Raw genomic sequence first — 15,593 nt, forward strand, 5'->3', positions numbered from 1 at the left:
GAATTACAAGTTTCGTGAGCTGTGCAGAAGCAGTACTAACCACTGTGCCAACATGTCAGCTTTCTTAATTTAAAAGTGTGACATTTTTTTTAATCAAAGGCTTTATACAAGAGAAGACAGTTTCAGTAAGTCGAGTGTTTTCCTGGTTTACTGAAAATGCTAAAATGACTTATAAATATGACTTTAAATTCTTTCATTTAAAGTGCTTATATGCCAGTTTGCAGCCAATGTTAACACTTTTTGTCTGCATCCAGATTGTTACTGAAATGATCTCTCAAGTGATAGCATCAAAGTACAGAGAGCAGCACTTGTGGTTCAGTTATTTGTTAGCTGGGGCAAGGGATTCTCACAACCCCTAGCAATTAAAAAAAATGAACACTCAGAATATGAAAGCCATGAGTGATTCACGCCATCTACGGTTAATGTTGTTAAACTATGTACCGCTTTACCATAGAAAAGAAGATCACAGACAATTGTTGATTTCTATCTCTGCCTTTAATTTCTGGTTGAATCAATGGTACACTCAGTCTGTGAGTCAAAATTCACCTTGCACTGCTTAATTCTTAGAACTTTGCAAAACAGTGCCATGGATTCTTAATCAGACTGAGACCAAGGCTTTCACTAATTCATTGTAGCACGTTCACAGTTTCTTTTTTATGAGCCATTCCAAGGTTACTGCGGCCTTGTGTTTTGCGATCAATGTCCTGCTGAAAGGTGAAGCTTCAGTTTTCTAGCAGATTCAAGCAAGTTCTCTTTGCTTACATTTTCATAATTCATTCTTCTTTCTATTTTAACCAGATACCTAATCCATTGTGAAGTACAGCAGACACACAGCAAAATGCCCCACCACTGCTCATTTCTGTAGGTGTGCTCCCCACACGTATCTCTTTGATCTCTGGCCTAAATGCTCTATCTTGGTCTCATCTCACCACAAAATCTTTTCCCAGATGACAACTGGGTTACTCTAAATAACTTTGGCAAACTGCAAACATGCTTCAGATGGTTCTTTTTGAGTAATTATGTCTTCTGTGCTATCCGGTGCAGCCGGTGCGGACCATACTCCCTTACCTGGCTTAGGAGGCCTTGGTAATGGAAGGTCAGGGAGGAGTGACAATATTGTCAGGACACCCTGATGTGAAAGGACATTACAGAATCTACATCTGGGCCAGTGTCCTAACAGCCACTGAACGACACCTGGGATGAACTTGGGAACCGGAAGGACTGCACAGTGGGTGACTTCCTATGGTTATAACATCCCCCAATACACTGGATGGCAGCATTCTCTCTGGCAAATGCAGCATGAGAGTTGTGGCACCATGGACCTGCTCTGTCTGATTCTGTGGGTGCACCAGGGAGTTTTTGGATAGTGAAGATACAAGGACCATTGTGGTTCAGCCTGACCCAGAACTGTTTGCTGAAGGCATTAAATCAAGCGGCAGACATACTCCCGGCTCCAAAGTTAAAAGAAAATTAGGGAGTCTGTGTAGGAGAGAGGAGACAGACAACACTGACCTGGGAGGAGTGGAGGAGATCAGTCAGAATAAAGGACTGAAGAAAGTGCTGTGCTGCATGGTTGGGTGTTAGAACATTTTGCGGTAGTGTGGGGAAGAAACCTGTACAAGGTACACTTTGGTGGCTAAATATAAGAACTGGGTTTAAAGTTCTAAAGGTGTATGTGACAGTTGTGTCTGGGGTTTGATATATAGTGGCCTTAGTACATATATATATGAAATGAAAATTATCAACCTACAGAGGGCTGAATTCAAAGACACTCCAAAAATCAAAGTAAAATAATGATGTGGCAGGCTAGTCTATTTTGCCGAAATTTCATTGCAGCAATTCCAAATCGTACTCAGTAGTTCGTATGGCCCCCACACGCTTGTATGCATGCCTGGCAACATCAGGGGGACATGCTCCTAATAAGACGACAGATGGTGTCCTGGGGGATCTCCTCCCAGATCTGGACCAGGGCATCACTGAGCTCCTGGACAGTCTGAGGTGCAACGTGGCGGAATCAGATGGACTGAAACATAATGTCCCAGAGATGTTCTATTGGATTGAGGTCAGGCGAGCGTGGGGGTCAGGGAGGAACCCAGGACCCACTGCACCAGCATAGGGTCTGACAATGGGTCCAAGGACTTCATCCTGATACCTAATGGCAGTCAAGGTGCCGTTGTCTAGCCTGTAGAGGTCTGTGTGTCCCTCCATGGATATGCCTCCCCAGACCATCACTGACCCATCACCAATCCGGTCATGTTAAACGATGTAACAGGCAGCATAACGTTCTCCACGGCTTCTCCAGACCCTTTCATGTCTGTCATCCTGTTCCTCCTTGCCCAAAGGAGCAGATAGTGGTCCTACTGAAGGGTTAAGGACCTTCTACGGCCCTGTCCAGCTCCCCTAGAGTAACTGCCTGTCTCCTGGAATCTCCTCCACGCCCTTGAGACTGTGCTGGGAGACACAGCAAACCTTCTGGCAATGGCACGTATTTATGTTGGACTACCTGTGCCACCTCTGTAGGGTCCAGGTATCGCCTCAGTAGTACCAGTAGTGACACTGACCATAGCCAAATGCAAAACTAGTGAAAAAACACTCAGAAAAGATGAAGAGGGAAAAATGTCAGTGGCCTCCACCTGTTAAACTATTCCTGTTTTGGGGTCGTCTCATTGTTGCCCCTCTAGTTCACCTGTTGTTAATTTTATTAACACCAAAGCAGCTGAAACTGATTAACAACCCCCTCTGCTACTTAACTGACCAGATCAATAACCCATAAATTTCATTGACTTGATGCTATACTAGGATTAAACAGTGTTCCTTTTTTGAGTAGTATATATATATATATATATATATATATATATATATATATATATATTGTGGAGGATTGCCGGCTTCCCAGTCCGGCCCTCACCCCCAGGCCGCTAGGAGGAGCCCTCCGGACAGCATATTCGTGCCCCGAGTTCCAGCAGGGCCTCATGGACTTTGCAGTGTTGTGACACAGCCCTGCTGGATACCTTGGGGGCCGCCAGGAGTCGCTGTAGGGGGGCTAGTGGGCTCTTGTATGCCCTATAACCCAGGAGTGCGTCAGCATCACGTGTCCGGAAGAAACGACGTGCTCCCGGGATGAAGAAGAGGACTGTTTACCCTGACCCGGAAGGAAATTGACTTGTGAGTTGTGCTTGGAACCACTTCCGGGTCAGGAGCTATAAAAGGATTGTGGGAAGCCCAGAACACTGAGCTGAGCTGGGAGGTAGGGTGGCGACGTGTCTGGGCGAGGAGGATTGATTATAGAGAGAATAGTTTATTGATTTATGAATAGTGTGGTGTGTTTAGTGCTTTGTGTACATTATAATAACAAAATAAATAGTTATTATACTTTCACCTGGTCATCAGAGTGGTACCTGAGGGTTCGAGAGGTGGACAAAAGCCGTAACTGCTACAATATATATATATATATATATATATATATATATATATATATATATATATATACACAGTGTATATATATATATATATATATATATGTGTGTGTGTGTGTGTGTAAAAATGTACTTCCTGGAATGGCAATGTAGTGTCACCCATGTCCATTGAATCTTCACAGATTAACAGATTAACCCTTTAACTGCCAGCTCCCTAAATATTCCCCACGCCAGGCGAAATCTGAACAATTTTCGTTTTTTTATTTTTTTACATTTTTTACATTTATTCAAGCAGTATTGACCACTAAATGTTGTGCAAGTTCTAGAAATGGGCAAACACATAATAAAACACAAAATCTACCTTTTCTCAGGCTTCCACAACAATAAACTTTCATCAACTGTAACTGACGGTCCTGGCATGTAGGGCAACTGAAATGCTTCAAATAAATGGTCAATCAAAGGACGTAGCTTGAACAAGCGGTCGCGGTTTGGATCTTTCTTATCTGGCTCAGTTCCAAATGAATTTTTTCATTTCGTTTTCATCAGTGTCTACCCAAGCACGAACACGGGAATGTGGAGGTAAATTGGGATTTTTCTCAATAAACTGTGCTGCACACAGATTTGTCTGATGAACAAAATGTCTGATCAAATCAGGTGACACAAACAGCTCATAAAACTGCTCAGCAGTGTAATTGTTTACATCAACAGTAAAGCCACACGTTGCCTCAAACGGATACAGAAAAGGTAGTTCACCTCGGGCAGCAGTCCAGTTGAGATGCTGGGGATACACCCACTCATCGCCGTCATCCGATGCGTCGTCATTCACAGTATCATGCAGCGCATGTTGCTGATTATCATTGTCGCTAAAATCTTCTTCAGAACTGCTACAATCATGATCAGAATTATTGTCCAAAATCGCCTGCAAAACCTCACTTGAAGTCAGTTTATGTTTCGCCATATTCACAGCTTTCACTTTCGAAACACATCACGTGATCGGCCAATACAAGCGCAGAGTTGTCGAAATACAACGTAGTAATAATACCCACGCCAAACTGTCAGTTATACTACGCGGCAGGCATTCACATAACCACAGGCAAATGTGCCGGATAATTCCGGCAGTAAGGCGTCAGCAATAAAGCTACAATGCCGGATATATCCGGCAGAGGGCGGTTAAGGGGTTAACAGCTTGAAGCTGTGACTGATCTTTCTTCAAATGAACACATGTTCAGTGTTATTATGGATGATGAAACACGGTGAGACAAAAGTCAAAGTCAGGAAACTAAAACAAGTCAAAACCTAGAGATCAGTGTTTTCAGTACAACCCAGAAACAAAACTGCAAAGCATGTAGTAGGAAATGGTGAGTTCATCAGGGCCGAATATAAGCATGCATGTCACACTTGCAGTTCAAGACCATGCTTGTGTGTTTTTTTTTCCTTTAGCTGTAGAAAACTCAGCATTTTGTTTCTTCATTGTACTGGAAACGCCTTGTTCTGTCACGTTTGACTTCTTAGTTTTGTCTTGTTTTTAGTTTCTTGACTTAGATTTTTGTCTCTCATATTGGCTAATAAATATCAATCAACTTTCTGGCCCCTGACCCTCTCACTGTGTTCTTTTTGACCCAGATTCCTGCTTCACATTTTGGGCACAGTTTAAAATGCTCATTTTCTTCCTCACTGGCATCGACCTTAGTTTGCTTTTCTGTTGTAATCTCTTTCTTTCTGCACAGTCATTACACAGAGGGTATCCCAATGATCTGATGCCAACTGAGACAGACCAAGCGCCAGTATCCTATTGTTAATTTTGTTTCTGAGGTCAGGGGTGTCTGACTTGCATATATCACTAGTCATTAGCAAAAGCGAGTCAAATACTTAATTATTTATTAGGTCAGTCAATGATTACATTAGAGAAGTCTGCATACAAATTGAAAAATTTTAATATGGCCCCAACAGAATTTCCACGCCAAAAACAACTCATAAGTGATGCTTCACAGCAAGTCGTTGCTTCCTCAATAGTATTCAATCATGACGTCTTCTTCATAAGTCTTCAGTTACGGAAGCTGCCAGCTGCTGATACAGCAGCACAGGGAGACTGAAAACAGAAAGGTCTACCAGGACAAGATGGCTGGGCTAATTTAGTAGGAGCAGCTGCTGCTGTGGAAGAAGCTCTGGGCTTCTGGAGTATGCTGCAGCACTTAGCCTCTCTTGGAGAGCAAGGTAAGATGCCAGCAAAGTACATAATGGATGATTCTGTAAACAACTCGTATTTAGACAGAATTAATCTTATTAACATTATTCTAAAGAATTAAAATTATTATATTTATTCTGTCCCCAAACGCCGAATCAGCAAGGCTTCTATCCTAAGACCCATGTCCGTACAGAGTGTGAGTCACCCTGTTGATTGTAGTGAATGTGGACAGATAGCTTTACTCACCAAGAAAGTCAAGGCTGAGAATCTGTATATGTTAATGTAAATTTCTGGCAAGAAGTCATACAAAGTATTAGGATGTGAAAACCATTGACAACTTGAAGGTAAAAGGGTGATAATTTCCTTAACCTAAAATACAATGTGGCGGAAGGTTAAGCAATGACTACAGCAGCACCAGTAAGAAAAAGGGAGGTGGGGACATATCAATATATATTAAATTAAAAAGTGGGGAGGGTTAGGAATGCACCAAACAGTCTAATAATAATATTAACACAGGCTGATGTAGCAGCACAATATTTATTACTTTGAAACACACTTATGATTATCCTTATTCTGATTCAACACAACTGTGAGATGGTGTGTCTGCCCCACAAATTACTACCATTTTGTTTTGACTAATATTCAGTATTTCACCCAGCTAATATATATTAAAAAGACCAAAATGCCAGCAGAAACCATACCTGTATGATGTTGACCACATGGTAAGGTAACCAGAAGAAACCAAAAGCTCCAATGATTGCAAGGATCAGATTTTCACTGCGCAGTCTACGCTGAAACTTGGAAGTCCGGAGACGGTATAAAATGTAACCATAGCTACTCAGGATGATTGTGAAAGGCACTATAAAGCTGAAAACTGTCTCAAAGCTGTACTGAAAGACTTCATCTTTGCGGGAAGGATGATGAGCACTGCACAGCCTTCGGGTGCTGTTGTCCGTAGTAGTGACGTGCCGAAACATCACAGCTGGAATTGCAAATACGAATGTGACCACCCAAAGTACAATCAAAATTTTAACCACTATTCTTTTCCTTCGAATGGAAGGCACTTGATGAGGCCAGGCTACAGCCACAAGACGATCGAGGCTCATAAGAGTGATGAAAAATATACTGGCATACATGTTCATACAGCATAGGTAAAAGAGACATTTGCACATGAACTCTCCAAATATCCAGTCCCTCAGTGCCAGGTAGACGGTGAAGAAGGGTGTCAATAACATTAAGCCGCCATCTGCGAAGGCTAAATTAAGGATCAACAAGCAAGTGACTGAGCGTTTCCGAGTTCGAAATAAAATACTCCAAACAATGAAAAGGTTTCCTGGAACTCCAATGAAGAAGACTAAACTAAGAATGAAAGTGCCTAACCCAGTAGACAAGTTGTTGCTAACTACACTCTCAGACTCCTCGGTGTCGTTGCTTTGGTTGGTTGCCATAAGAGCCATTGAGTCTTCTGGAAGGGGCCTAGAAAGGAAAAGAGAAAAGCGTGATAAGTCTCTTCTAGATCAAGAAAACAGTAAGTTTAATGTAACTGGATCTAGTCTAGAATTAAATAAAGAGCAGATGGAAAGGACTTCACTGTCTTCACGTGCCGTGGGGATTATCTTAGTGACCATTTGTGAGATGTCACATATCTCAATATCATTCTATTCATGTGAATTTTCAATGGCTGTTTTTGGAGAAACACAGAGTCATATCCACAAAAAATATTTACTGATTAGTGCCAATGTTTTGCAGTAAATAAAAAGCTATTGAAATACATTAAGTAGATTATCATGTCATTCCATAAGTAATGCAACCAGAATAATAACATCAGAAACATTTTTCATGGTGTAACAGTTAATGTCTCACAGCTCCAGATACCTGCAGGTGCGTCTTGACATGGACAAGTGGTGTCTGCACACTCTTCCCATGAGATATAGTATTCTCTACTATTGGAAACTCTTAACTGGGCTATCATAAATGAGTGTCCCTGGCAATGGATTGGCATCTGGTCTAGAGTTGGCTTCTGCCTTGTACTACTGGAATAGACATCAGATCCATTTGAACTTGAGCTGCATAAGAAGGTCTAAAGATAAGAAAAGCAACAACAACACTCTATTTCTTGTATAGCCTATAATTAAACAAGTAATGCATTGATTGGCTTTAACCGGTCCTGTTTTTTGACAGCCCTCCAGCCTTGACTCACTAAAAAGACAAGAAGAAACTCCCAGAAAAATAACAACTGTATGAAGCAATATAACTGATTCTGACACATATGAAATTGTGATTTACAGCAAGCAACCATTTTCTATAAAAGCTCTCAATGGTTTCCTAAATTACCAGATATTATAAAAAAATTACTTTTTAATTGGGTAACATAGTGCCACAGGACCCTAAGCTGGAAGTGTGAGTTAGTACAGATTTGGACATTAGTGATCAACTAATGTGATTGTGCTGGCTCTTACTGTCTGAGCAAAAAAAATATGCTTCAGTTCGCATACAGTTTACTGACACTAACAGTAAGACTTGTTTTGCAATCCATTTCATAATTGCAAAACATGAAACTCACAAAATAGTTTTTAGGGTAGAAAACAAAGAATGTTGCTCCTTAAAGCCTCATTCATGCTTCCCTGTTTACCTGTCTTCTTCTCTCCGGTAATCTGTACTATACATATTTAATCATTTTGTTCTGTTACAACATTAGAACACTCTAGACGAGAACAGGCCTTTCAGCCCAACAAAGCTCGCCAGTCCAATCCACTTAATTCTTCCAAAATAACATCAAGTTGAGTTTTCAAAATTCCTAAAGTCCTACTGTCTACTGCACTACTTGGTAGTTTATTTCAAGTGTCTAAAGTTCTTTGTGTCAAGAAAAACTTCCTAATGTTTGTGTGAAATTTACCGTTAAAACAAGTTTCCAACTGTGTCCCCATGTCCTTGATGAACTATGCTTATCATTCATTACCATGAAGGAGTGCAGCATGTTTTTGTAAAGTGTGACATGCTGTTTATTTTCCAAAAGAAGACACACTAAAGTGCAGCGTTGAGCACAGTACTGTGTTTTCAGTATATATCTTTATTTAAATATTAAGTGACAGGCAGGAATTAATACAGTATGTGGAAATGCTTCCACACTGGAACTTAACATCTTTCTTCTCGAGTGAATGGCATGAATTTCACCAGAAGCGAATTTATGTCAAGAAGTTTTTCTAAAGGGAAACACTAAGTTTCATTGCAATTTCGTTCACTTATCACTACTTCTACCACTTGTTACTAAGATGAATGGTGTCTCACTACAAACCTGTAATTGAACAAGCAGCATCAGAGAATGGATTGATGTGTGGACAATCTTATGCTTTTTGTCTCCAAGAATTAAGAACATTTGAAAAAGAAACATATTATATTATATTATATTATATTATATTATATTATATTATATTATATTATATTATATTATATTATATTATATTATATTATATTATATTATCCATCCATCCATTTTCCAACCCGCTGAATCCAAACACAGGGTCATGGGGGTATATTATATTATATTATATTATATTATATTATATTATATTATATTATATTATATTATATTATATTATATTATATTATATTAAGCTACAAATGGTACAGTAGTTAGCACTGTTGTCTCATAGATTCAGCATCCTTGGCTTCAGTTCTGTGTTTCGTCATGGTTTGTGTGTTGTGTTTATGTTTGCCTTGGGCCTTCCTGTAGTTACACATTTTTTTTTTCTTTCCCACATTTCCAAAGAGATGTACGTCAGTTTAATTTATCAATTCCAAATTGTCCCTGTGACTGTTTCCTATATTGTGTAGACTACTGTCAGGATAGACTCTGACTCACAGCAATCCTGATTTGGATTTATCATATTATATTATATGGGTGGCATGGTGGCGCAGTGGTAGCGCTGCTGCCTCGCAGTTAGGAGACCCGGGTTCGCTTCCCGGGTCCTCCCTGCGTGGAGTTTGCATGTTGTCTGCGTGGGTTTCCTCTGGGCGCTCCAGTTTCCTCCCACAGTCCAAAGACATGCAGGTTAGGTGGATTGCCAATTCTAAATTGGCCCTAGTTTGTGCTTGGTGTTTGTGTGTGTCCTGCAGTGGGTTGGCACCCTGCCCAGGATTGTTTCCTGCCCTGTGTTGGCTGGGATTGGCTCCAGCAGACGCCCGTGACCCTGTGTTCAGATTCAGCGGGTTAGAAAATGGATGGATATTATATTATATTATATTATTACTGTTAGATGATATGAAATGATTGGGTCTCACCTGGAAGATTACTAAGACTGTGAAGAGTGGAAGAAAATATTTGAGGGACAACAGACTATCCTGGATAAACCCAGAAAATGGCCATTAAACTGGCAATTTACATTTTGTCAAGTATGAGCAAACAGGGGACATCTTTAGGGCTCTCAGTAAGTAATCAATACTCCACCCTGAGCAAAGAGGGAGTGTTGTCACTAACCACTTCTCCCTTTTCCAACCACAGTTCCAAGGCTTGTTGGTCAGAAAATGGGTTACCTAATTCTTCTTCTACCAAGAAGCCTTGCCTCTTCCAGTGTTGATAATATATAAACCGAGAAGCCACCAGACATCAGAGTTCATTCCAGAACCAGTGCACCAAGAGGACTGAGAGCTTCTTCCACCTTTAATATTTCTATTTTGCCTTAATGGCAGTTTTGTACCCACAAGTGCTTGTTATTTTCCCTTTTTCAACATCACGATTAAACAGTGCTACCTGCTGGTATATTATATTATATTATATTATATTATATTATATTATATTATATTATATTATATTATATTATATTATATTATATTATATTATATTATACAGGGCTATTCAAAATGAAAGAGCAGATTTCAAAAATTTATTTCAAATAAAAATGTGTAAGACAGTAACACATTCCGCATATCACTGGATAGAGGAAAGTTCAAAGTTTGATCCTATGGTCCTTGAGTTTGCATGCACTAAACATGAGCACCATGTGTAGCGTGACAAACATCAAAACGGTAGACCAGTTCTTGCCACACACAAGTCAACTGGCAAGATTATATTATATTATCGAAGTTTTGGACATGCATTTAAGAAATTCAGTGTGTTCTGTGTTCTCGTTCGGCAGGTTTCCAGGATGGTCTGCAGGGTTCAATAACATATTCTTAGACTAATTAACAGGGAGGTCCATCTGCTGGGTGCAAAGGTTCCACACACACATACGTTAACGACCATTAACAATGGAGATAATTTAGAGTCACCAGCCCATCTTTCACTCACATACTTTTGATGGTCGAGGAAAACCAGAATACCTGGAGAAATCACGCACACTGTGCACAATTTCTGAAGCCATGACACTGTCAATGTAAGAGGGCAGCACAAACCGCAACACAATCCACAGCAAGAAGTTTTTTAATTTGGGGTTGGAAAAAAAGAAGCAGAAAATGGTAAGCAAAGACTTCTTTTTTAAACAACAAAGTTAAAGCTTACCTATCCATTTTCTAAACCTGCTAATTCAAATCCATCCACAGGGCCTATTGAGGCAATCAGAGACCACAAATCAGAAACTCCCTGTACTTGAGGCGCCCCTTCATTGTTTGTCAGTTAAACTATAATCCAGGGGAAAATGTACACATATATGCACATTCTTACAGAGAAATACCAGGATGGGAGTAGATGCCCGATGTCTAACGGTGAGAGGCAGCTGTGCCAGGTCTCTGATATGGTGTGGCAGCTATGCTAGCCACTGTGCCACCCCTGCTTTACATTCTCTAAACTCAGTGGACCTTCTAAGCTGTGCCTCCTGCATGCACTAACTTGTGCAAGTCTTACAACATTGACTCCCAGCCCAGGAATCATTAATCATTGCCATTTGATCTCCTGTAAGTCTTGCGAAATTTATGGATGTTTCATTGAACTTATTCAAATAATTTTAGGAGGCACTTTATTTAATTAGAAAACAGGATAATGCAAATAAAAGATAAGATGGTTAAGTTGTGAGGGCAAGCAGATGATACCATTTTAGATAATGGGAAATTAATAGCAAATATTAGAAGGATCAAAGTCATTGCATTAATGGAAATGTGATAGCTGAGTTGGAAATCTGATGTGCAAATATTTATATACAAATAAAACACACTGATAGTGGATACAGAATAATCCACATGACTGCATGATTCAGTAGGTCATTCCATACTTCAAAGCTCATATGCTTTGTTTTAATACCCATTATTGTATTTTCCAGTTTTGCTCATTCCTGTAAACAGTTATGGGAGGCCACTGCCTATCTGGACAGCAGGTGCAAACTATGGGCAGCACTTCATGGCAGTGCACAGTCATGCTCACACCCCTCATCACTTCTACTGAGCCAATTCAGAATTAGCGATTATAATAACACAGAGGGCATGTTTGCTGATGACATTGTGATCTGTAGCGATAGTAGGGAGCAGGTTGAGGAGACCCTGGAGAGGTGGAGATATGCTCTAGAGAGGAGAGGAATGAAGGTCAGTAAGAACAAGACAGAATACATGTGTGTAAATGAGAGGGAGGTCAGAGGAATGGTGAGTATGCAGGGAGTGGAGCTGGCGAATGTGGATGAGTTTAAATACTTGGGATCAACAGTACAGAGTAATGGGGATTGTGGAAGAAAGAGGTGAAAAAGAGAGTGCAGGCAGGGTGGAATGGGTGGAGAAGAGTGTCAGGAGTGATCTGTGACAGACGGATATTAGCAAGAATGAAAGGGAAGGTCTACAGTAGGGTAGTAAGACCAGCTATGTTATATGGGTTGGAGATGGGGGCACTGACCAGAAAGCAGGAGACAGAGCTGGAGGTGGCAGAGTTAAAGATGCTAAGATTTGCATTGGGTGTGACGAGGATGGATAGGATTAGAAATGAGGACATTAGAGGGTCAGCTCAAGTTGGACGATTGGGAGACAAAGTCAGAGAGGCGAGATTGCGTTGTTTTGGACATGTGCAAAGGAGAGATGCTAAGTATATTGGGAGAAGGATGCTAAGGATAGAATTGCCAGGGAAGAGAAAAAGAGGAAGGCCTAAGAGAAGGTTTATGGATGTGGTGAGAGAGGACATGCAGGTGATGGAGGAAACAGAATAAGATGCAGAGGACAGAAAGATATGGAAGAAGATGATCCGCTGTGGAAACCCCTAATGGGAGCAGCCGCAAGAAGAAGAAGAATAACACAGAGAGCAAATTATGTATTTATGGCAAAAAGGTTTATGGTTAAGCCATAATAACCTCGCTAGCTGAGGTCAGGATGCTGCTGCTGCTGAGTCTACTGTTGAGATCTTCCACCAGCCAGTCCTCCTGCTGACACTTGTCAGTCAGTAGATACTCATGGATGATGATGAGTGAAGTGATTCGCCTGAAATTAAATTTGATATAGTGAGAGATATAGTGTTTCATTTCACAAAAAAACAAACAAACAAAAAAAAAACTAGCAAAACAAATGATGTTTCGCTTCCAGTGAAATTTGTGCCATTCACACCTAAAGAAAGATGTTTAGCTCCTGTCTGTAAGCATTTTCATGCATTAATTCTGTATGTGTCTCATTTAGGATTTATATAAAGATCTCTAGTGAAAAAAAAAACAGTGTGTATATCCTTAACTTAGTTAAAGTGATGGTGACTTTCTGTGTAGTTTGCTATTCTGTGAAGTAAACACAGAAATATGGATGATGGTGCTTTGCGGTGTGTCTTCATTCAGAAAATATACAGTACAGCATATCACATTATTCAAACACATACTGCACTCCTCTGCAATAATGTCAATGACAGGCATAAACTGAATCAATTTTACTGATGCGTTCCAGATTACATGTTTTAGAAAGCTATGGAAAAGAACACATGCAAGTGTGCACAATCTTTAGGAAGCATTTTTCTTTATTTTCCACCCTAGGAATAACCTTTAAAACCCCAAAAAACTCTTTAGTGAGTTTAGCATTTCACAATTGCAACAACGCTTGTAAAATGAATTTCAGTGTCAGTTTTTTTGCAAAATTGTATACAAATCGAACTTTGCCTGCATCACCCTTCTCTACTTGTACACCTTTATCTTTATCATTTCAAGCCACGTTGTATGAGTCTAACTCATCATATCAGAGTCATTACTCTTACTCTCAATATAATTGAATGTCAAAGTGTACAAGAAGTTGCTAGGCACACCTTCATGCACAATTCTTAAAGCTGGGCAAGAAAAGCAAAGTACAACAAACAAATGCATGTGACTGAAATGCTGAGATGGTCACTTGATGTTACCTTGCATGAGCAGATGGATAATAAGTACATATAAGGATCATGGGTATGTAGTCAATCAAGAGAAAGCTGGAACAAGCACAACATTGCTAGTATGGTCAGAAGATGAAGCATATCTGGTGGAGCAAACACTGACAATCGAGTAGCCGAGAGGATAAAGGCAACATGGTAAAGGACATAAGAATAAGAGCTGGTGATGAAGACAAAATCTAGTGTATGACAGAAGACAATACTCTCAAAAGGGTTAGTACTAATGACCATACATGTGGGGACCAAACAGAATGGCCAGGAGAGGAGAAGAGAAGATCTGCATTGTTGTTGTCAGCAAGGGTAGCTCAACACAAACAGAGTGAAATGGGGAGAGGATGGCATCAGAAAAAAATGCAAGCTGTGATCTGAAAGATAGGGGAGATCTGAATGAAACTGCCATTTCTTGAAGCATGTTAGTGTTAACTTCAATTTCCTCTCTTGGGGCTCCTTCTCTGAGATCTCAGTTCCTGTTTTGTGTGATATATTTTTGTTTTAATTTACATTTGCAGGGCATTACCCATTTACTTCTGGGTTAATCTTCTCATTTATTGTAAATGCATGTCATTTCAAATACCTGAAGACTCTGTGCATCCATGTTTGATGAACCTCCATGGGTTGCTCATTTTCAACTATCTCTCCCACCCTTGTTTATAACCCAGGCAGACTGTGGTCACAGTAGCATTGATTTGTTCTTCTGCAGACTTTATGTAGTCAGTGTATACAGTCTGACAGGCAAGCTAAGGTTAACATCTCCTAAGTAAGGTCTGAGGAGCTCATATGCTGTAAGCTGAAAGGTCAGCTTCTAAGTATGTGTGCTTTTCACCTGAAAACCTTAATAAAAGTGCTGCTACCATATTAGCTTCAAAGCCAACATATGCACAGTATAACTTAAACAGAAATGTTCCCTTTAATGAAACTTTGTTACACACAATAGTCAGTGTTTATTACACCTTTAATTATTAAATTACATTTTTTGAAAAAATATATATATATCAAATATTGACTAATCAAACTCATTTTTCTAAAATGATATATTTTACTTCAGCACAAAGGCTTTCACATACTAACAAACTCTGATCAGGCAGTTTTTCCACAGTTTATGATGTTATATATCAAAATCTGCAAACCAGTAAAGCCACAACGTCCAAACCAATTGCTGAAATCCTTGAATTATTCATCACGGACTACTGTTCCTTTCAGGGACAGATATAAATGGAGACCTAAAATAAAGTATTTCTCTCAATACTTACAGTATGTTAAAAGTTGAGAACTTGTAACTTCTAATATTTGATCAAAGAGTTTTGCCAAATGCCTTGCTGTTCTTTGTTTTCAATGTAAGTATGATATATTAATCGAAGTACCCAGTGTTACCCATTTGTATAATCAGTTAAGGTAGAAGAGCAAATATTTATGTCTTTTAAATGTTCAACCTTTCTTCATTACTGACTGTCTATCTGTCATCTGCACTACTTCTAATCTGTCCATTATTGCTGTAACTCCTTGCTGGGTTGGAACCACAAAAGCTACTTTTTTGAATTTCCTGATTTACTGTGGTTTTACAAATAGATTTCACACACATGCACACAGACAACACCTTCCGGGTTCGTCTGATTGTAATAGAACTCCAAACCAGGGGTTGGTGCTGTCACTTAATACCTCTCATCTTCCTCCCTCTGCAGAAGAAATG

General features: G+C 39.8%; 1 protein-coding gene across 1 annotated transcript in view; it reads right to left on the reverse strand.

Annotated features, from left to right (window-relative positions):
- The window catches only part of ltb4r2b (leukotriene B4 receptor 2b), a 94,817-nt gene that overhangs the window by 9,536 nt on the left and 69,688 nt on the right, over positions 1-15,593 (reverse strand). The window contains exon 2 of the mRNA XM_028793591.2: positions 6,303-7,077. Within this exon, the coding sequence (XP_028649424.1) occupies positions 6,303-7,058 (756 nt within the window). The 5' untranslated portion in view covers positions 7,059-7,077. The remainder of the gene's footprint in view (positions 1-6,302; positions 7,078-15,593) is intronic.

This window comes from Erpetoichthys calabaricus, chromosome 2 (assembly GCF_900747795.2).
Source record: "Erpetoichthys calabaricus chromosome 2, fErpCal1.3, whole genome shotgun sequence".
NCBI lineage: Eukaryota > Metazoa > Chordata > Cladistia > Polypteriformes > Polypteridae > Erpetoichthys > Erpetoichthys calabaricus.